Source organism: Dipodomys spectabilis, unplaced genomic scaffold (genome assembly GCF_019054845.1).
Source record: "Dipodomys spectabilis isolate Male_0828 unplaced genomic scaffold, ASM1905484v1 ptg000006l, whole genome shotgun sequence".
Lineage (NCBI taxonomy): Eukaryota > Metazoa > Chordata > Mammalia > Rodentia > Heteromyidae > Dipodomys > Dipodomys spectabilis.
The window spans coordinates 10,810,957-10,834,449 of record NW_024870683.1 but is presented as its reverse complement, the minus strand read 5'-3'; the positions used below and the strand labels follow the sequence as shown (position 1 = coordinate 10,834,449).

General features: G+C 50.5%; 1 protein-coding gene across 1 annotated transcript in view; it reads left to right on the top strand.

The window, feature by feature from the left end:
• The window catches only part of Gabbr2 (gamma-aminobutyric acid type B receptor subunit 2), a 332,778-nt gene that overhangs the window by 175,572 nt on the left and 133,713 nt on the right, over positions 1-23,493 (top strand). Inside the window, exons 4-5 of the mRNA XM_042697162.1 lie at positions 6,804-6,905; positions 20,580-20,645. Coding sequence (XP_042553096.1) covers positions 6,804-6,905; positions 20,580-20,645 — 168 coding nt within the window. The remainder of the gene's footprint in view (positions 1-6,803; positions 6,906-20,579; positions 20,646-23,493) is intronic.

Below are 23,493 nucleotides of genomic sequence, written 5' to 3'. Positions count from 1 at the left end.
CCAGTTCTATGTCCATAGGAGCTAACTTGTTTGTAGATAACTGAAAAATGGAGTGGCTTCATTTTCCAGAGGAACACCTTCCTCAGTAAATGTTCATTTGGTTGGGGAGGAAGAAATACAGTCTAAGAAGATTGGTGCATGGAAATCCTAGAAGCTGCCCGGGGCTGCTGGAACACCTCTGCATCGGAGCAGAGAGCAGGACCAGGGGGTGGTAGACCATGCACCAGCCTAGGACCATGGGCATTAGGGGAGACAGAGGATCGTCCTCCAGCTTCTGCTGCTCACCTCTGCTGCTAAGGAGCTCCTTATCTACCATAGTCAAAAGTTTTCTTCTTTGCCCTCCTCTCCTCCCCTTCTTCTCCATTTCCTCTTCCTCTTTTTTCTTCTCCTGTGCCTTACACCTCCTTTTTCCTCTCTCCTTCTTTTCCTCTTCTTTTTTCCTCTCCTTGTCTTTTCTTTCTTCTCTACATTTCCTCTTCCTTCTCCTTTACGTTTTCCCCATCCTCCTCTTTCTTCTCTTCTTCCTCTTCTCCTCCTCCTCTTCCTCTTTCTGTCAGCTTTTCTTTTTTTCTTCCTCATTTTCTCCTCCTTTCCTTTTTCTCTTCCTCTTTCTCCTCTTCTTCCCTTATTCTCTTTCTCCTCATCTTCTTCCCTCTTCCCCCTTCACTCCTCCTTCCTTCTCTTCTTCCTCTTTTTCTCTTCTCCTCAGCTCCCTCCTCCTTTCCAACCTCCTTATCTTCCTCCTCCTCCCCTTCTTTCTCCCCTCCTCACTCCTCTTCCTCCTCCCCTTCTTTCTCCCCTCCTCACTCCTCCTCCTCCTTCCCTTCCTCCTCTTCCTCCTCCTCCTCCTCCTCCTCCTCTTACTTCTTGGCCCCACCCAGAGCCCAGTGTCCTTTCTTGCCTATGCTTGCTTGAAGTCAGCCATCATTTTCCCGCCTTGGTCTTCTCTTCTCCAGGCTTAATTTTTTAATTAGCTTAAATTAATGGCAGTTCCTGGGGATCTGGAGCCCCAGTAAAAAGTGACCTGAATAATTCAAAGGTTTGAGTGTTTCAAATGCCTGTGTCTCCTAATTAGCATCTTAACTACGTCGTCCTAACGTGGGCTTCTAAGGAACCCCATTTTTAACATGTTCCCTATTTTAATGGATGTTACTTGAATGAACTGTTTAATCAAGTGAAGACACATTTCATGAATGAATAGAAGTGGATCTATAATTATCTGCTTTAGTTAGGTAAGAGGAGTGACATTTGAGCACAATCTCGGGCTATATATAGCGGGCGCGTTTGAATGACAAAGTAGGTTACCTGGGCTTCCAGAGGAAAGCTGGGGATCCGCTGTGCTCAAGCGCATTTCCAACCTCGTTAGAATTTTCAGGGAGTTGTAAAGTGCATGTGGCACAATCCTGCTTCCCCCCAGCTGTGCCTGCCTCCCTGCTTCTGAGCAAGACTCTTCCCTCATGTTTTAGGGGAGGGGTCCCGGGAACTGAGGCCACAGAAGTCAAGTGTCTTGGGGTCCCTCATATGCCTGATAGCCTCCTGTCACTGGCTGTGAATTTTGCTTGCTGGTTGGAACCTGCCCTGCTTGGGACATTTGCTTGGGGAGGGAACCCAGGACCTTTGCACATGTCCGGCAAGCACTGAGCTATACACTTTGAGCATGGTAATTTGTCACTGTAATATTGAGGTTCTTCCTTCTGCATCTCTTACACCTTCTCTCATGTCCTTCTCTCCTTCTCTGTCTCCACTCTCCCTCTGACACAGTCATCATGCTAGGGGACCAGGAGAGCAAGGGCTGGGATCGAAGACAAGATGTAGCTGTGGAGAGTGGTACGTGAAGGCTGGGGAGAGGTCCCTGGCTTCCAGGAGAGGTAGTGTCCTGGATCTGGAGAAGGTGGGGATTCCTGACTGAGGGGTTTCCAGGCAGGTTGGGCTCCCTGCCAGGTGTGTGAGCACCCTGGTGCTTACCCCTACAATCAGAGCTCAGAAATGTGAGCTACTCATCAGAATCCCTGGGAAATCCAAATTCACTGCTACTTATGCCCTGTCCCAGAGGCCATAGTCCAGGAGGCCCCCAGGGGGTCCCCTGGGAGAAGAAGAGGCACCTGTTGCTTTCAGCTGTGAAATTCTGGAGTAATGTGCAAACAGCAATGGGACAGCCATGCACGTTACGAGCTGTCCCAAATGCATCTCCAGTTTGATCCACCATTCCTGCTACCTCTGTGGCGCCGTCCTCATCCGGCCTCCAGAATCCTTTTCACTGGAATGATTGCTCTGTGTCCCTTCCACTGGTCTCCTTGTTCCCCCATGTCCCTGACCCCCATCAGTCCCACAGCAGCCCACGTTATCATTCCAAAATATGACTCTCGTCAAGTTACCCCTTGGGTGACACCTCATATGGCTTTCCTTGGTACCGAGGGTCAAGACCAGAATCTCTCAAATTCTAAGGCCTGCATGGTCTTCCCCTAACCGCAACTCCTTTCTCATGTCATCCCAACTTTCCCCTCCCACCCACCGCTACCCTTGAGACTCTCCTTCAACCTTAGCTGTGGCATTTTCCTGGCTTTTCTACCAGCTTCCTCTACCACAGAACCTTCACACATGTTCTTCAGGCTAGAATCTTTTCTCCTGCTATGCCTCCTATCCTGGGTCTGACTCTGTTACAGCCTTTGCCAGAGCATGCCCTTGAATTTGAGAGCCTCTTGATGGATACTTAACACATTCATGAATCGTCAGATTAATGTCTCTTAGTCTCACTTGTCAGAAGTCCAGGACGATGAAAAAATAGTTTTATACAACATGAGAGACCCAAAACCTCACTCAGTAACTGAGCAGGAGAGATATCAATATTGTGAGTGAGTAAAGGAGGGAAGAAGGGAAGGAGGGAAGGAAGGAGAGAGGGAGGGAGGGAAGGAAGTAGGGAAGTAGGGAGGGAGGAAAGGAAAGGAGGGAAGGAAGGAAAGAGTCTGGCAGGAATGAGCAGCTCTCACTCCAGAGAAGCCAGATCACTAGATGACAATCGAGAGTGGTATTGATGCCCAGAAGGCAGGAAGTGATTAGACATGAGGTGGATGTTTAGCTGAGAAACTGAGTTCTGAAAGGTCCTTCTTGCTGGAGGACACAGGTGTTCAGGGCTGTTAGAACAGGAAGGGATTCCACTGGCCTTGTCCTGAGAAGCAGACAGTGGCAGAGGACAGGGGCTTGCAGGGCATGCAGACATAGGATCCCACGGCAGAGAAGCCCAAGACATTCACCATCCAGGGCCCTGGTTTTTGGGCAGGGGACCCATATTGGGTTGAAAGGGATTGGTGTGGGCTTTTATTCTGGAGTGGGCACTCCTTCCCTTCCACCTCCATTCTTTTCTCTCCCTTCTTCCCCTCTCCCCATGTCTCTAGGCTGAGGATGAAGACCTGCCCTATGTCTGGCCCCAGTGTATGGATATAGGGTGTGCACCCTGTCAGCTGCAGCCACAGGGTCCCTGTGACAGCTGCATTAGAGTGGCAGGTCCCTGGAGCCCTCCTCACCAGCAGCCCACTGCCCATGACCAGCTGGGAGGGAGGAGTTGTACCAGCACTGGTCTCTGTACTCCGATACTGATCTGACCTGGCGGGTTTCTCTCTGTGCTGCAGGAGCAAAGCTGGCCCTGCTGCTCCTGGCTGTCTTTAGAGCCACTGGGCTCTCACCTTCTTGCAAAAGGATGGATTTCCCTAGACTTACATCTGTGCCTGAATATTCACAGCTCTGCCTTTGGATCTTTGATTCTCAGGCTGCTTAGAAGTCCGAAGCAACCTGGTCTCCCCTTCTGTGACTTTTATACTTTCTGGCCTCCTCATCCCCAGCCTCTCCGTGCTTTTTATCTGGGCCTGGGCTATGATACTCCTATTTATGCTTCCCCCATAGCTAGGATGGCAAGTGCATGCCACCATTCCCAGCTTCTACTAAGATAGAATCTTAAGAACGTCTCTGCTCTGGTAGCCTTAAACTATGATCCTCATGTTCTCAGCCTCCCATGTAGGTAGGATTATTGACATGACCCACCGGTGCTGTTTGTCTGAGCCCTAACCACCTATAAAAGATATTATGCAGTATTCATAATACAGCTTTTGCGCCCACAACGTACACATACAACATAGCTAACCCAAGCTATCCACAGCCTCGGTCCCTGCCTTATGCTTAGAAACCATCATTCTGGCAGTGTGCCTAACTTCACAATTTACAAAGCTGTTCCACTTCCCCTGTAGCGGTCCTGAGCCATGAATCAGCTGCATCCTCCCATTCTTCAGATGGAAAGACCATGGCTCAAGAGAAGCTGAGTTGTTTCTCCATAAATGTGAGCACATGACACAGGTAGAGCCAGAGCAGTGCAGCTGGGCTCCTGCACACATGCCCCTTGTTGCCCTCCAGTTTAGGCACCTATGCGCATGCTCCATGTTGAATCCCTGCTGCGATTTGCCCCCCTCGCCCCAGGGCACACAAACAAATGGCCAGACTCCACTGCAGCCAACAGGGATGGAGGCAGCAGAAATAAGCTTGAGTGGCGAAAGCAACACTTTGCAGTCCACCAGCTCTCAAGCTTGCATCCAAACTGCTAAGGCTCCGCAGATGGACAGGGCTCACCCTGACTGCAGCCCTTCCTTTCTTCTACCAAAACATTTATTACAAAGTATTGCAAGCATTCAGAAAAGCTCAGAATCAAGTAAACACCCAAGGACCCGCAGGCCAGCGTTAACAAATGTTCCCATTTCCTCTATTTACTTCCTTTTCCTTCCTTTCTTTCTTTTCTTCTTTCTTTCTTTCTTCCTTTCTTTTTTATAAAGAAATAAAATATGAGCTGGGTGCAGTTGGTGGCCTATACCTATAATCCTAGTTACTCAAGAGGCTGAGTTCTGAGGATCATGGTTCAAAACCAACTGGCACAGAAAGTCCTGGAGACTCCTATCTCCAATTAACCACCAAAAAGCCAGAAGTGGAGCTGTGGCTCAAGTGGTAGAGTGCTACCCTTGAGCACCAAAGCTCAGGGACAGCTCCTGAGTTCCGTCTCCAGAACTAGCACTCACACAAAATGAAAGAAATTAAATACAGCAGCTCTGTCCCTGTCTCCTGTCTTCCCCTTCCATGATGGGTGGCTTTCCAAAGACATTTAAGACCAGATTATTCAATACACTTTGATAGAAGCATTGGAAGGATCTGCTGATTGTTGACATGAGAATTGCTTTTGTTTTAATTGTGGTAAAATATACATAATGTAAACTTTCCCACCGACTATTTGTAAGTATGCAGCTCAGCTAAGTGTGTTCACCTCTTTAGGTAACTGTCACCCATCCATCTCCAAAAACTTTTGCTGTTTTTTGTTTATATGTTTTTGGTTTTGTTTTGTTTTGTGCCAACATTGGGCTTGGACTCTGGGCCATGGTGCTGTCTCTTAACTTTTTCACTCAAGTCTGGTGTTCTGCCACTTGAGCCACAGTGCCACATCTGGTTTTCTAGTAGTTAATTGGAGATAAGAGTCTTGTGGACAATTTCTGCTTAGTCTGGCTTTGAACCACGATCCTCAGATTTCAACCTCCTGAGTATCTAGGATTACAGGCATGAGCCACTAGTGCTCAGCTATCCCCAGAGCCACTTCATCATTGCAAATGGAAACTCCATTATCCATCCAATGCAGTTCCCCACCTTGTGTCCCCTCCCCTTGTGGTCATCATTCCATTTTCTGTCTCTGTGGACCTGACTGCTTCTGGAGCTTCAGATAACCAGCATACATGTCTTTCCTACATTCACCCATGTTGTGGCATGGAACAGAAGTTCATTCCTTTTCAAAGCTGAGTAATACGCCACTGGGTGTCTACCACAGTTTGTTTACTTGTCAGCGGGCATCTGAGTGGCTTCTACCTTTTGGCTGTTGTGTGTGATACTGCTGTGAACATGGGTGTTCAATATCGTTCAGGTCTCCACTTTCTTTTCTTCTGACACGTAATCACAGGCGTGGAATTGCTGTATTAGATAATAGTCTATTTTTATGTTTTGAGGAGCTACCACTTTGGTTTCCTGAGGTTGAACTCTTACACACTCTCAGGGAGAGTTCACAAGGATGCCCTCCAATTTCTCCCCATCCTTATGAACACTTGATTTTTCTGTTTTTTGACAATTGCCATCCCAATGGGGGTGGACAGGAGAGCATTTAAGGACCACTTTCCCTTAAACAGGAAGAAGAAATTGAGAGAGGGGGAGGCTACATGGGGGGGGGGAGGGGGATGGTTTCAGTCAGCCAGTGACCAACCAGGACCTGGGACTGCCTCCTTTGACAATCCCACCCCCTCACCTAATCCTTTCTAGTAAAACACATAGCCCAGTTTCTACTGCTGTGTGTCAGAGGTCCCCAGCCTTTGCTGAGAGCCAGATATACACTTCATATTTTATTCTAACTTTAAAAAGCTCAAAAATAGTACCAGTACTCAAAAATGTGGGAGATTTTATATTGTACAAGTCTAGATTCTGATTTCTTCCCCTCCCCCAAAGGGAGTGACCCTGGACCATGTTGTAACCCAGCAACTGAGGAGCACCTGCTCCCTTGAGCAAAGAATGCCACTATCCCCTCTCTTCCCTAATGTCCTTCCACGTTGGCTGCATCACACACTAGCTGACTGATGACCCAGTAGTTTGCAACCCTCATGCACACAGGGCCATCCCTGTCACGCTGTCAGTGGGGGAAACTGCTCCACCCACTGCAGCCGCCTCCTCAGAGTGACGTGAACTGCTCCCCTCACGGTTGCCAGCACACCCACCCTATGCTTTTTCTTTACTCCCAGGTGAGGAATGACCTGACTGGGGTTCTGTATGGGGAGGACATCGAGATTTCAGACACCGAGAGCTTCTCCAATGATCCCTGCACCAGTGTCAAAAAGCTGAAGGTAGGTGCAACTGGCCTTGGCCCCAGAAACACACTGATCTAGCCTTTTGGTTACCCCACAGCCCTCGCTGGGAAAGAGCCTCATGTTCTCTCTGGGCCTCAAGTGCATTCCAACCTTGGCATCGCAGATTTGGGGAAGCACCCAGGAGGTGGCTTCTTTAGGTGCCCCATGGCTTGCTATCCCGCACTGGCCAAGGGGCCGATTGGCAAGCGCACTGCTCCTCAGAGCTGCGGCAGGGCCTGAGCTGGTATAACTCTGGTATAATTGTCTTTGTTCTCGTGTGTGTGTGTGTGTGTGTGTGTGTGTGTGTGTGTGTGTGTGTGTGTGTGTGTGTGTGTGTGTGTGTGTGTGTGTTACTGGAGCTTGAACTCAGGGCCTAAGCACTGTCCCTGAGCTTTTTTTTTTTGCTCAAAGCAAATGCTTTATAGCTTGAGCCACTGTTCCATTTGCAGCTTAACCAGACGTAAGAGTCTCACAGACTTTCTTGCTTGGTCTGGCTTCAACCCATGATCCTCAGATCTCAGCTAAGATTACAGGCATGAGCACCGGCACCTGGCCCCTCTGTGTTTTGGAGGGCTTAGTGCCAGGAATTCTCACAGTCACAGTCCAAAGAGCACCGCTGTTTGGGATTGGAAGCCCACACTCCTGACCCCCACCAAATGGCAGTCACTCTAGGGACTCTCTAGTTGTAAATAACCTCCACCTGTCATTGTCTATTATATCTACAAACTCTCCCCAGCTCCTTCTGTGTGCCAGCCCCTCTCCTGGCTCCACGCACGGTGAGGCTGGATCTCGTGCACAGAAAGAGAGGCACCTCTCAGGAGAAACCAAGGACCTGGGAACACAGACAGGAAGTGACTCATCTCCCACCTTGGGGAGGGGAGGGTGAAGTCCAGGCTCAGAGGAAGACATGCCACTGGTTCCAAGCCATGCAGGATGCTGGTAGGACCCCAGCCTGCTAGAACCCTCGGGGAAGCAGGACTGCAGGCCAAGGCAGGGAGGGGCTTCCAAGAGCCTGGGAGCCATCGGAATTCCATGGAGCCTGCAGTGTCAAGGACAGAGGTGCCAGGGACAATAGCCAAGATTGGAAAACAGAGCTTGAAGCCAATTTCTGGGAGCCTTGACTGCTGAGTGGAGAAGTTTGGTCTCTTATCTGAGGGCAGTGAGAACAGCTTGAGGCTTGTACAGGTTTGGCCAGAGCTGTGGCATTCCTTATTGAGAGAGAGAGAGAGAATGCACGTGAGCGTGTGCACACACACGTGCACATGCCAGCCCAGTCCTACAGCTTGAACTCCAAGCCTGGATGCTGTTCCTGAGCTTTTGTGCTAAAGCATTTCTGGCTTTTTCTGAGTAGACTGGAGATAAGAATCCCATGGAGTTTTCTACCTGGGCTGGCTTTAAATCATGATCCTCAGATTTCAGCCTCCTGAGTGGGTAGGATTACAAGCGTAAGACACCAGTGCACACCTTGGAGTTCTTTCTTTCTCTTCCACTCCTTCATCCCCACACACAGAGACCCCAGATGCCAGCTACTGATGTGCCCCTTCTGATGCCAGTCCAATGAGGGACAGTCTCCAGCTAGTGCTTTCCAAATCTGCCAATTCACAGCTGGAGAGTCTGAGGCCCAGAGATGGGACCAAGGAGGGACGCCCATACACGTGTTGTTGTCACCCCTGCAGATAGAGTCCAGGGGTCACACATCCATCCTGGGAACCCCTGCAGCGACACAGGCTGCCAGGTGGTCAGACCCAGGTCTGCCCAGGTTCTCGCCCTGCAGTGCCACAAGGTCCAGCTGGGCTGTGTGCGGCTGGGGATGGAGGGAAGTGCTGTAGTGCCTGGACATTCTCCTGGCACGTACAGGTGTCTCCCCAAGGTGGGGACTCTAAGATAGTTTTGGTCTCAGAGGTCAACTCTGGAGGCTTACAGGGCCTCTGCATGTGGAATAGAGGTCCTAGCTGCTAATCCGCAGGAAATCAGAGCACCCTGGACATCCCACTCATCATCCAGTCAACTACAAGAGGAAGAGGACTGAGGTCAACCATGATGCAAATGGTGACCCCCAAATATCCAGCTTTTCTGTCATGGACCAAGGAACCCATCTTCTGCATGCCCTTGACCGTCCCTGGTTCACTGACTCCTCAAAGTCCTCTGGGAGGAAATGTTATACCCATTTTACAGATGGGGACCTGAGGATCAAGGCAGTGGAGGAACTACCCCTAAGGCACCTATTGGAAGAAACAAGTTGGAATTACTACCCAGGGCCCAGTGGTGCCTCCACCCAGCTGTCCCCAACCCCGCCCATGCCGATTGCTCTGAGAAAAGAATAGCCCCAAAGCAGGACTGGAGAAGGAAGAAGGCTATGCTCTGTTGGCCAAGCAGATGGAGGCCTGGTCCCCAGATAGCTGTGTGGCCCCTTCCTGTCTCTTCTTGGAGCCTCTGCTCCCTGTGCCCTCATAACAGAGGCCTCCCTCCCCTGATGCTCTATCTGCCATTAAAAGCTTTGCTCTTCCCATCCCCACCTGTCTCTTCCACTGCGGTTCCCTATCTCGTGGATTGACGTCTACATTTACTCCCTGAGACTTCTGTGACGAAGCGCTACAGACAAGACAAGAGAAATTGAGTCTCCTCCTGTTCTAGAACTCAAAGTATGGGCAGGACAGAGGCTCAGGGGCTCTGCCACTCATTTCCTTAGTCTTTATCAGCCTGCAGCTGGCAGAAGCAGGACCCCACCGACATGTATGTGACATGTCTTCCTTTCCCCACCATCCTCCTCAGGGAGCCTGCCTCATTCTAGCGTAGTCTCATGCTAATTAATTACATCAGCAAGGACCTTCCTCTCACATAGCATCATTCTGAAGACCTGGGGTTTGGGACTTCAGTGTTTATTTGTGAGGAACACAGTTCACCCCACTGCCACACTGGCAGGACTGTTCATTTCATCCTGTTGTTTCAGCATCTGGGAAGCACAAGTCTCTGGCAATGTCCGTCGGTTCTATTTCCAGACCTAATGGCTGAAACCTGACTTCATGTGTTCCACAGTCTTCTAAGTATGTGTGAATGAAATCCTGAATCTGGACAGACAACACCAGTGGAGCCACACATACACAAAGCACTAGGGAACAGAGAGAAGGCAGTATGTTCTGGAAAGCTCAGAAGAGAACCAACACTGTGTGTTTGTTTGTTTTTTATTTGTGTGGTTGTGTTGGAGGATGAGGAGGGAATTAAACATTGGGGAGCAGCACAGGAGTGTACACTGGGGGCAGCAGAGGGCAGAGCCGGTGTGCAGGAAAATCAAAATCAATAACACGGAGGACAAACTTGAGATGCTCTTCCCAAATTTGGAGGAAATGGGCAAAGAGATCAATCCAGTGAGAAACAAGATAGCAGTAAGGTAGCAGAGAAGGGGACCCCTAGGAGAAAACCAGGGCACATGAAGTTGAATCAAAAGCAAGGAATTAGCACCAAGCAATACCAGCGTTATCCTAACTGTGCATGAGGTGGAGGTAAGAAGATCAAGGTTGGAATGCAGCCCTGAACAAAACATGTGAGACTGTATCCGAAAAATAAACCCAAACAGGAAAAGGCCTAGGACTGTGGCTCAAAAGTGCCCTGCAGAGCAAAGAACAGACTGTCCTGTGTCAGGAATCCTGACATTTGCAGGAGGTCAAAGAGCTGGGGTGGAAGGGGGAAGAAGGGGCAGGCTTTCAGCAGGATTAAGGAGAATCATTTTTCTGTTGATGAGGGCACACAGCTCTGTGAGAATGACAGGCTCATGGGCTATTATTGCTCCAAATTACACCTCCCTGAAAGAAGTAAGAACAGCCCGTTGGAAATACAGAGGGGAACTGGCAGAAACTGTGGTGTTTGGAGATCTGACAGATCATCCAAGCGAAAATCAGTAAGAACACAGAAGAACTACATAATGAAATTAATAAGGCTGATTTGACAGGCGGGTGGCAAAGTTTGTATCAAGAAAGTCAGAAAATAGCCAGGTACCAATGTCTCACACCCTGTAACCCTAGCTACTCAGGAAACTGAAAATAAGGACCCTGGTTCATAATGAATCTGGTTAATGGCTCATGAGACTTTTATTTCCTTATCTCCCATTAGCCACCAAAAGGCTGGAAGTGGAGCTATGGCTTAAGTGCACTAGCCTTGAGCAAAAAAACTTAGGCTCTGAGTTCAAGCCCCAGTACTGGCCAAAAGAAAGAGAAAGTGGGGGAGGGAGGGAAGGGAAGGAAGGAGAATAAGGAAGGAAAGTAGAGAGAGAGGGAAGAGGGAGGTAAAGCGAGAAGGAATAAAGGAGGCAAGGAAGGAGAAAGGAAAGAAGGGAAGGAAAGAAAAAAAGAAAGTGGGAGGGAAGGAAAGAGAGAAGGAAGGAAGCAAGGAGAAAGGAAAGAAGGGATGGGAAAGGAAGAAAAGATCTGAGTGTGACAGAGACCCCAAACCTGCTCTGAGCAGGGGCTCCAGTGTTCACTGGCAGGTGGAACAGGGCAGATCTCCCCGTGGGGTACAGAGTTCTGGACCTAGACGGCCCTCTCTGTCCCCTCCTTCCTGAAGTGGCCCTGGCCTCATAGTTTGTGGGTATGTTATTTTAACCATGGACATCTGCAGGTTTTGGACGTGGGGAGTGAGAGGTGAGAGGTATAGAAGGGCAAATATTTTGGTGGACTTATTTTGTTATTTTGAAATTTTAAAGAGAGATTCAGAATCCACCCCAAATCTAATGACTGCTTTGCTGAATCATAGGAGGACATCACTCAAGTCAGAGAGCATTGTGAGAAAACTCAAAAGCCTGCATCTACTCCCAGTCAGCTACACTGCTCCCTTGGGTGTATGTGTGTGTTTATGCATGTTCATGTGTGTTTGTGTGTATGAGTGAGTGCTGTGCACATGTATCTTTGCATGTTTGAACATGTGCATGAGCATACACATGTGTGTTGTATATGCTTGTATATGTGTAAGTGTATGTGTTGTGTGTACCCATGCATGGGTGCATGCATGTATGTAATGTGCATATGTTTATGTGTATGCATCTGTGTGTATGCCTGCATACACATGTGTACACTGTGTATATATGAACAAGTGGTCACCTGTGTTGTGTGCATGTGTATTGTACGTGTGTTTGGATGTGTACATGTGTGTGTCGCTTAGAAAGCATACAGAACACCATATGTTGCCCCCTCTTATTATAGTAAAATGAATCAAATTAAATTTACCATTGAAACCACTTCTAAGTCTGCAGGTCAGTGGCAGTCAGTGCACTCAGTGTCTCACTGTGGAGACCAGGCTGGCCTCAAACTCTCAGTATTCCTGTCTCAGCCTCCCAAGTGCTAACTATGACAAGCATTTACCACCAAGCCAGGTTTTTAATGAAGATGTTAAAATACTAACAAAGGGCCTTAGAGAACCCACACTTGGGGATGTGGCACAAAGGTAGGAGGCTGGGAGCTGTTGGTGTGAGCTCCCTGGGCCCTCAGAACTTCCATTTTGTACTTGAAGTTCCCAGTGGTTGGAGAAGCTTCACTACCTGCCACAAGGCTGGAGATGTGGAGGCATCTCTCCTGAGCATCAGTTCTCACTCTTTCCTGTCTTGTCACAGTCTGCCCTTCACTCTAACCCCATGCCTCAACTGTAGCACCAGTGGTTGACAGCTTTTACCACTCATTTTGTACCTGTAAAATGATTGGTTTCACCTTCACAATAATTCCCCAATAGTGGTCTGTCAAAACTGGCTCGCCAGGTAGCTTTATAAATAAAGTTTTATTGGGATACATTCATTTGTCCCGCTGCTTTAGGCTGCTTTGTGTCACAGCAGTAGAATTGAATGATTGCAACAGAGACTGTGCAGCCAGTGAAACCTAGGCTATATACTACTTGGCCCCTTATAGAAAATGTTTACTAAAGGTAGGCCCCATTTTACAAGTAGAGAAACGGAAACTCAGGAAGTTTCACAACATGCCTGAGGCCACGCTGCTGAGTGTGTGGCTTGGATATCAGCCTAGTTTACAGCACAGGCACAGAGGGGCCCCTCACTGCCTGGCCTTGGCCTTCTCAACAGCAGGAAGCTCCCTCCATGGCCTCCAGGATAAGTGGCTGACTCAACCCAGAGGTAGGGGAAGGCATCGTTCCTATCCCATGGCTTCTGGAACAAAATTGTGTCACTCAATGCCACACATATGTGTCCCACTGTCTGCAAGGCTATGTGGACACGTGCTAAAATCAAGTTGCCAGCAGAGAGGGAAAGAGAATCCATTCCCATGTCTTTCCTTTGTTGCTGCCAGCTGTCCTTCCTCTCTCTTCAAAGCTACCAACTATCAGTCAAGTCCTCACAGGCCATCCCTCTGTCTCCAGCTCCTCCACTTTTAGGGACCTTAAAAGTGATTACAGCCAGGCAGCAGTGTGGTTCACGCCTATGATCCTAGCTACTCAGGAGGCTGAGATCTGAGGATCGCATTTTGAAACCAGTCTGGGCAGGGAAGTCCATGAGACTTGTATCTCTAATTAATGACCAAAAGCTAGAAGTGGGGCTATAGGTTAAGGCTAGAACTCTAGCCTTGAGCAAAAATGCTCAGGGACAGTGCCTAGGACCTTAGTTCAAATCACACACACACACACACACACACACACACACACACACACACACAGAGTAATTACATTGTGCCTACATTTTTCCAAGATAACTACCCCACTGTAAGATCAACTATCTTCATTCCATCTAAGGCAAACCCCTTCATCATGAGACATCACAACCACAGTAGTCCGGGGATCAGGATATGGGCATGTGCAAAAACCCCATTGTGCCCACCACAGGGGGACCCCAGAGATGGCCTTGAGGTATACTGTCCTCGCCTCTGTCGCTGGAGAGTCCTAGTGAGAACTGTGCTCCTGGGAAGAGCAGGGGTCAGGAAAGGCCTGGGAGGGGAGGGAGGTTGTCCCCCTTATCCCCAGAAGACAGGAGGAAATGGGGCCAGAATTGCACCTCACACACCTCATCAGTCACAGCCATGCTGATCTCCAGAAACAGATCCACGCCGTGCCAAGCAGACTCAAAGCTACAGAGCATACACAGCACGCTGTCCCAGCAGGCTTTCTGCTCAGAGACACGGAGACGAAAAGTATTATTTTTATCTCAACACATATATATTATTGGAATGCTAAATATACATGAATTTTCAGAATACAATAAGAAACTTTAGAAAAACGGCAGGCTTTTGCTGGTGGGAGCTGTGAACCAGTCCCTCCTCATACCCTTCCTAAGGCTGAGCACATTACCTGCTCCCGTGCCTTGGGGGATGTTTCTGGTGTATGTGGAGGGGCAGCTAAGAAAGGCTGATTGGTATGAAATAAAACGGAATATTTATTCTGAGTGGAAGCCAACCCTCTAACCTTACCCATAGTTCCACAGGTAGATAGATCGTGGCCTGGTTTCAAGTGCCACAGTCAGGGCCTCTGTGCCAGGCAGACCATATCACACCAACTCCAGGGGCTGTGTGGCTGGTGCCACCTCTTCCTATTCAACAATCCAGAGCATGGTTTCATGTGGTTTTAGCCAAACCAGTGGAGCAAGATGAGTAGGGCTGTGAGGCCCCTGAGAAACCTAGATGTGGTTGAGGGTAGGCTGGGACAGGTGCACAGGTCGCAGGAGGCAGGGTTGGCCGGCGAGCTGTCCTGGACCTTGGTCATCTTTACCTCCTGTCCTCCGGCCTTTCAAAGGCACAGTAGGTGTGGGAGCAGCTTAGAGATGCATGTGCAGCTTGACTTTCCTCCCTAGGCGGAGGATGGACATGTGGGTTGCTCTGCTCTGGCAGTCCAGGCCCAGCAAGATTCACTTTCTTAGCCTGGCAGGCATTGGGTGGTTGAGTGGTAAGACCCTGAGGCTGGGGGCTGTGCTGATTTCTGCGTGTGATCCCAGGGTCCCCGGGAGCAGAGCCTGGGCCCCTTGTGAAAGTGATGTATGATTGCTGGGGGGAGCGCCCTCAGAGAAGATGGGAAGCAGGGTAAGGCAGGAGGGAAGCTGATCCAGAAAGCCAGCACTGTTCTGTCTTGGCTGGAGACTGGCACGGACACCCATGGAGCTGGCCCCATCTTTTGGTGCTAGAGTCTTCCATTCATGGGTCAGTTGTTGGCTGCTGTCTGGGGGGCGGGGGGTGGAATGGGGATTCTCAGGCCAGGAAGCCCTTCAGCCAAGGGCACTTCTCAGAGATGGAGCAAGCTGTTGGCAGCCCCATAACTGCTATTGGCCATCCTATGGCTAGGGTCCAGGGTCCACTGCACCTGAAAACATGTTGAGTTCTTTGGGTTTCCGTTTGATAAAAGTGGGCATAATAATGGTGTCTCTTCCAATGTGGAGATCATGTACCTGTAAAAACCCCAGGGTCCAGACATGGGTTCTCGTGACTGTCATCCCAGCTGCATAAGAGGCAGAGGTGGGAGGATCATGGTCCATGCTGGCCTAAGCAAAAACTGAGACCCTATCTAAAAAAACAACAAAAGCACCAGGGACTGGGCTGTGTCTTACGTGGTAGAGTGCCTGCCTAGCAATTGGAGGCTCTGAGTTTAAAGGCCAAGTCTTCCAAATAAAAATTAAGAAAGGGCACAAGATTTCTGCCTTGAATGTAACTGTTAAGGTCCTTGTAAACTGGGGTTACATGAATTCCTGGCATTGGATTTTCCTTCCTTCCTTCCTTCCTTCCTTCCTTCCTTCCTTCCTTCCTTCCTCCCTTCCTTCCTTCCTTCCTTCCTTCCTCCCTTCCTCCCTTCCTCCCTTCCTCCCTTTCTTTCTTTCTTTTGTGCTGGTCCTGGGGCTTGAACTCAGGGCCTGGATACTGCCCCTTTTACACGTCTAGCACTCTACCACTTAAGCCACAGCTCCACTTTGGGCTTCTTTGGGGATTAATTAGAGATAAAAGTATCATTGACTTTTCTGTCCAGGCTGGTTTTGAGCCTTAGATCTCAGTCTCCTGAGATCTTCTCAAGTGGGGCATGTTGGGGGGGGGGGGTATTTACGAGGGTTTCTAAACAATGGATGAAGAGGGCCCAAGAAAGAGGGCTAGGGCAACCGAGGGCTCCTCTCCCAGGAGAACCCAAGACCCCATGAGACTTCTGTCTGCCACCCTTGGCAGATCCGAGGTGGGAAAAAGCCCACTCTGACTTCCCACCCTCTCCATGGCTGCTCCCTTGCCAATCCCTTTCCTCAGCATGAGCCCCGAGGATGTGAACATAGATTTCCATTATGACTACAACCCTGGCCCAGCCATTGTCACTTGTCCAGCTCAGGTAGACAGTGGAGTCATCACTCGTCCATTTTCATCTTCTACTCCCACTGCAGGTGGCCCTGCACAGAGCCAGCCCTGTCCACAACGGGACACAGGTGCACCACACACGGCCCTGGGCACCTTTCCCTTCAGTCACTCTCCTCTTGTGGGACCTTCTAGACCCACCTCAGAACTCATACTGTCCCACACATGTTGAGTGAGGATGAGCTCTGCCCCTGGCAGAGGGGCCCTTGGCAGTCAGGACCCTTGCCAACTCCAAATTTCTCTTTGCACTGTCTGGACTTGGAAAGGACACAAGCTGAGCAGCACTGACCAGTGGGATCTGGAGACTTCAATGGAGCACACACCTGTGTGTGAAGACTCGGTGCTCCCCCATCCTTTCCAGTACCCCTGAACCTTCCCAAAGCTGCTGCTCCAGGGCGAAGAAGCAGAAATACCCATGATAAGCTCACACCGGTAGCTCATGTCTGCCATCCTAGCTACTCAAGAGGCTGAGATCTGAGAATCTAGGTTTGAAGCCAGCCCAGGCAAAGAAAGTTCCAAGACTCTTTATCTCCAATAACCACCAAAAGAAGCTGGAAGTGGAACTGTGGCTCAAGTGGTAGAGCACTAGCCTTGAGAAAAAATGTTCAAGGGTAGTGACCAGGCCCTGAGCTCAAGCCCAGGGACAACAACCAAAAAAAAGGAAAGCAGGAAAGGAAGGAAGGAAGGCCCATGCTTTTCACAGGTCCCAGGATAAGCAGACCCCATGTAGGCAGCACCCCAAACTCCTTATCTGCCTCTCTAGTCTCACCTCCCTCCCCCGCCCCATTCCCTCTGTGCCCTCTGCCTTTCCCTGGGCTCCAGGCTGTCCCTCACTAGGAGCTTCATGGGGCCTGACCCTCCCATCTACTGTCTGGGAACAGGCAGGACCTTTCTCCAGGGCTCCCTGAGAGTCAGTCTGTGGGTGCTGTAACACTCTTGGGTACTGCTGGTCTCTCTGGGAAAGGACTTGGATGGGGCCCCATCCAAGCCTAACAGCCTGGGAGCACAGAACCAGGTGGTCTTTCAGTAGAGTCGTCATGGCAACAGAGACACGCATGGTCCATAGGAGGCAGAGCTGGTTATTTATCTGTCAGCAGGTGGTCAGGTGATTAGCCATGAAGATGTGTGTCCCGTGGTCCATTTGAGAAATGGGCATGGGGATTGGCACTGGTCCTAGGACTAGCAGGTGACCCATCAGTACAGCAAGAGCACCTGCTAGCTGCTGAGAGCCAGGTGTGGTGTCTGATGCTGCCCGCAGCAGCCTTCCATAGCGAGGGGGCACTCAGTGGGTGCTGATCACGAAGGACATGGTGCCCTGCTCCGGGGCCGGGGGGAGGGGGTGGAGACCAGAAGGGATTAGGAGGGAAGACAGGTAGGTAAGTGCACTTGTGCCATGGTGCAGGGCAAGCCACACAGGGCACCAAGGCCACAGGGGAAAATGGCTGCTGAGTTCAGTGGGCCAGAGCAATAGCTTGAGGTGCAGGGTTTGGAGCTGAGTCAGAGGGGCAGAAGTGGGAGGTTGAAGGGAATTCTGAATGGACAGTTTCCAGAAAGGAGGGGAACAAATGGGTGAAGTTGGAAAAATGATAGCTTATTTCCTTCCTTCCTTCCTTCTTCCTTCCTTCCTTCTTTCCTTCCTTCCTTCCTTCCTTCCTTCCATCCTTCCTCTCTTTCTCTCCCTATCTCTCTCCCACCTCCCTCCCTCCCTCCCTCCCCCTCCCTCCCTCCTTTCTTTCTTCCTTCCTTCCTTCTTCTTTGGGCTTGAACTCTCAAGACACTTTCTCTTAGCCTTTTTTCTAAACTCTGTGCTCTCTTGCTTGACCCACAGCTCTACTTTTAGCTTTTTGCTAGAAGTTCATTGGAGATAAGAGTCTCATGGACTTTCTTGGCTGGTCTGGGTTTGAACTGTAATCTCAGATATCAGCCTCCTGACTCCTACTACCATGGAGAGGTGGTAAGATGTGCCAGAGAAGTAAGCCAAAGTCAGTGGGTAAAGAATCTAGAATGTTATAAGGAATTCAGATCTGAATCTTGATGGAACCCTATTGTCCAGTCTGTGGAGGCTAGGTATGGGGTGGGTAGGATAGGTTGGAGGGTAGAGATCCTCTGTTCCCCATGGAAGGAGGGAGGTAATTAGAACAAGGTTGGCAGGCTACAGAGACTGGCTGACTCTGGAGCTGGTGAGCAGAAAAAAACAGCAGGTTCCTGTTAGAGTTTGGACGGGGGAGGAGAAGGGGGACAGTGAGTGCAAGATGGTTCCCATGCTACCAATTCTAGAGGAAAGCCATTCCCAGAGATGAAGGGGGGAGAATGGGGGGGGGGGAGATGGTGGCTTCCGCTGGGGACATGCTGCTGGCAGGACACATGAGGTGTCCTATGGATGGCAGGAGATGAGGCTGCACCCAAGTGTGTCCACGGCATACACAGGGCATGCGTGGGTGGTGATGGGGTTGACCGGGGTGAGCAGCAGAGCAAAGAGGTGAGAACAGAATGGGCAGTTGGAGAGAGGCAGAAGATGAACTCATTGAGGAAAAGCTCCCATGAGGGGGGAAAGGAGGGGACAGCCTGAATCCAGCAACGGGCTTTTGATAGCATGAGTCCTGCACTACCCAGCAAGACAGCAAGGGTCAGCTCCACACCAGAGATGGAGAATGGGAGTTCAGCCGGGCACTGGTGGCTCACTCCTGCAATCCTGCCAATCAGGAGCTCTGAGGACCATGGTTCAAAGCCAGCCCAGGGCAGTGTCAGTTGCTGAGACTCTTAGCTCCAGTGAACTGGCAAAGTGGCACAAGTGGTAGAACACTAGCCTTGAGCACAAAAGCTCAGAGGCAGTGTCCAGACCCTAAGTTCAAGCCCTCCTGCTCCCCACACCATACACAGCCACAAAAATGGGGGCTCCAGGACATAAGACCCAGGGTGTGCAGCTGGAAATGGGCTTAGAACCCACAACACAATACATTATCCCTGTTGCATCAGAGAGTAGATGCACCATAAATACTGAATGGATGAATGGATGAGTGGATGGACAGATGGAAGTATAGATGGATGGATGAATTAATGGATGGATGGATGGATGGATGGATGGATGGATGGATGGATGGATGGATGGATGCTGTTAGTAGGAAGCAGTATGCTACAATTGAAGCCATAAGGAGGACAGCCCAGGAGTATGCGCCTGGGAGTCTGTCCATGAACGGAAGCAGCTTGGACTTTTTATAGCACTGCAGTCGTGGCGGTGACAAAAGCTCGTCTTCCGTCAACTGCTCTGCGAAAGATCCTTTCAAGTCTTTTCAGAGCAAGCATGCTCCCCCTTCTCTACATTCCATTCTTGCTTGCAAACGAAGGATGATTTTAGCAGGCAGGCCCTCTTTATTTTGCTAAAGCACACGATGAGGAAAATGGACCCCCTAGTCAGCACTTTCCAATTTTGAATGATGCTAAAAACTGATCCATAAGGGCTGGCTCCTCTTTTCCATGCGTCAGAGGCCCGCAGGCCTGTGGAGGGGACGAGGACCCACAGTGAGGCCACAGCTCCTATCAGGCTGGGCCACCCAGGAGGCCATCGCTGGGGAGATGGTGCTGTACAGGGCCCAGCTGGCCTCCTGGATGCTCAGCACATCCTCCAGGCCTGGTGCTGTCTGCAGGGTGGGGTCCAGGCTGTGTCCCCATCCCCGAGCATGACCAAGAGCCCAGAGGCAAGCTCAGACAGACGCTTGGTAAATCTTTGTTGAATGGCTGAGTTCCAGGGTCATTGTACAGCTTGCACCTGTTAGCCACACTGAGCTCACGGAAGCGATCTGCTTCTAGAGTTGGTAGATGTAAATTTTCCTTCAAAGTCAAGATAGGTCAGGGGAATGGGGAGAATGGCAAAATACTTCCTGAACCGTAAGGTAGCTGGCACTTAGAAGCACTTCCCCACCTGCCAGGCACTGTGTCTTGTGCTTCAAGGGGATTATCTCAGGCAATCCTCCCAGATTATCTCAGAGAAAACTGAGGTGGGTGCCAGGGGGTGGGGGGAGTGGGGGGAAGCTACCTGAGGCCACCTGGGTCTGTTGGTGGTGCTGAGGTTTTCATATACCTGACAGAGATCTACTGTAAGGAGGTAGAAAATTCTAGAACGGGGGGGGGGGGGGGGAGAATATGGCTGACTTGGGTCTTGTTCCTGCCACCAGCTCCCCAGGGGACCTCAAAAGGGCCTTTCCTCCCCTCTAGCCTCAGTTTCCCCACAGGTAAGGTGAGTAAGAAGATTGAAGAAGGGCTCCATATGGGCAGAGGTCCCCCAGTAGCCTGGGTAGGAGGGCCTGTTCTGTGTCCAACCCTCAGGGATACCTGTCACCGCTTCCCTTCACCTCTGTTGCCTTTCTATCCCCAGGGGAATGATGTCCGGATCATCCTGGGCCAGTTCGACCAGCACATGGCAGCCAAGGTGTTCTGCTGTGTAAGTAATGCGGGTCTGTCTGTCTCTGGCATCTAGGATCACCAAGCCTCTCCCACCAGGTCACTGCACTTTGCCTGGTCACTGCGGCCAGCCGTGAGGGGTTGCAGGCTGCAGTCTGGACTCCCTGCAGCAGAAGCTCCATGCTCAGTGCTCTGTCCCCTATCCAAGAGCCTTCAGGGCAGGGCTGGGCAGTCACAGAGCCTCTGAATCACCTGTCCCCACCTGCCCCAGCCCCTTAACTGTCCCCCACCTCCCAGGCCGCTCAGTCAGATGCTCATCAGAGCTCACTGTGGGCACTGCCCAAGGGAGGGAAACACTTAGATCCCAGGGCCACCCAGGTCCTGCCTGCTTGCAGGCCAGAAGTACAGGACAAGTGAAAACTCTTCATGTTCTCATCCTGAGTCCTGTAAAGCTGGCCACAAAGTATACACCCCGTGTGACAAGTCATAAAGGTCTTTTTTGTTTAGGTTTTGAGACAAGGTCTGGTTGTGTAGCCCAAGCTGGCCTGAGCTCTCTTTCCTTCCAACTTTACCTCCCAACTGCTGAGATTATAAGAGTACACTACCACGCCCATCACAAAAAGCACCTTTTCTCCTTTGACCATTCCAGTAATAGTAGGAGTGAGGAAGCTGTGATCCTCCCATTTTCCATGTGGGGAAATAGGGGCCTCCACCCCTCACCCCTATCGCCCGCTCGTGGCAGGCTGGGCCCCAGGCCCTATTCACCTGACTCCTAACCCCATCAAAACAATGAACTTTTTTCTCCCTATGGGCTTCTAAGTTGGTTAACTCTGTTTCCACTTGGATGCCCCTGGCTCCCTGCTGCTCCCCAGGACAGGAATAAAGCCCACAGAATGAGAGCCTGGGCACCCAAGTCATTGTCCACCTGCCAATCTTCCCCTCCTTGACTAAGGCCATGCCGGGTGACATTGTGAGAGATTGGTCGGCCACAGATCTCTTTTCTCTTGTACCTTGGGTCAGGAAGTTGAATGAGGTTGTAAACATCAGGCTTGTAGGGACTGCGGAAGTTCTGAGATATATTGGATGGCAGAATCAGGGAGCAAAGAACCTGGGCCTCCTGTGTCCCTGGGCCTGACTGGGTCTGTGTCCCTAGGCCTGGATGCCTGTGTTCCTGAGGCTGATCAAGCCCATGTCCCTGGGCCTGACTGGGCCCATTTCCCTAAGCCAGTAGGGCCTGTGACCCTGGGTTGGCTGCCCTTTCTCCCCAGGCCTGGCCAGGCCTGTGTCCCCACAGTGCTGGACTGTCACCCCCCCACCCTTCTCCCTGACAGCACCGGTGCCCTGGGGTGAGGGTGACATTTCCCCTAGAGCTTTCACCCCTGAAACCTTCAGAGAGGTTTGCTTAGAGCTCGAGGCTGGGTGTCCAGGCCATACGTGGGACCCCTGGGCGGGGGGAAACCACTGCTTGAGGCCACCTGGGGGGTCTCTGCTGAAGGTCCCATGGGGGGTTCCACCACTCTCTCTACCCTGGATGGAGGAGCAGGTGACGATGAGGGGGCTATCGGAGCAGATCCCTTTGAGCATTCCTGCCCCTGCTGGGTTGTGGCACAGACCAGATGGAGACTGCGGTGGCTTTGCCAGCCAAACACCATCGCCCAGCTTTGCCGTACCATGCTGGGCTCCCCAGATCTGAGCGGACACCCGGTGGGAGCGCAGATACCAGCCAGCGCAGGCTTATTTATAACCCAGGGCAAAATGTACACTTGAGCTGCAGAGCAGCATGGCTTGTCACTGTCTGTGTCTCCTCCACCTTAGCTGCTCTAGTCTAAATCCCCAGCCTTCCGAGCTCAGTTCGGGGCTTAAACAGTGCCAGCTGTGTGTCCTCAGGCTAGCCGCTCAACATCTCCAGCTCCTAGATGCCTCATCTCTAAAACAGAAGCAATATTCCTTGCCTACTTGCTCCCTTGGATAAAGTGAAGGGGTGGTTATGCTGATTGGCCATGAGGCCTAGCTGTCACAGGTGGAGACCTCATTTAGTCATTCCATGGGCAAAGCTGTGTTCCGGAAAGTTCTACCACCCCAGGGAGGGTGGTAGACCAGGGTACTAGTCAGTTGACCCAAGCTTCTGCTCCGCCTCCTCCTCACCTAGTGGTCCTTGCCTCAGAGCCCCGGACAGACACCTGCTTGGGTGTCCAGACAGCCCTTGAGCATTCCAGCATGGGACCTGGACTCTTACATAACTTGCCTTCCTTGCCCATTGTAGGTGGACATGGAGGGCAGCTGCAGGCAGGATGTACAAATGGAAGGGGCCTTGGGGCAAGATCTGAACTTATACATGGCATGCCCAGATTAACACATGCAAAAATGTAGAGACTTCTCAGTTTACCCAGTAGAATCTTATAGGAACTTCCCACTTAACAATTAACAGTCCTGGCCATTTGAAAAGTACCATGCTGGCCACTTAGTAGCCACCATAAGAGGCACATTTTAGGACTAAAGACAAAAAATATCCTACTTTATTTCCCCAAAGACCTATTATATTTTCTCTTTGTTAATGGTGAGAACAATGTAAATCAGCTTTTTCCCCTTTTCTCTTATATCACCAGTAAGCTCACCGTGAAATATGTAGATTAATTTTAAGTGGAATCTTTTATCTGTTTGTCTATAGATGGTTCTCCTCAACTCCTGAAAACATCATATTTTTATGCTCCCAAGCCTTTCTGTTTTCAGTTTCATTCCATGCTTATTACTTTGTGGTGCATGTTGTCTATAAACTATCTCAGATCCTTGACAGGATGACAGGGTGGAGACAGAGTAGGTGATTAGGAAAGGGAATGGAGTCTGGAGAGAAGGAAGCCTGACTCTTCCCAGGCCTCTCAAAGAGCCAA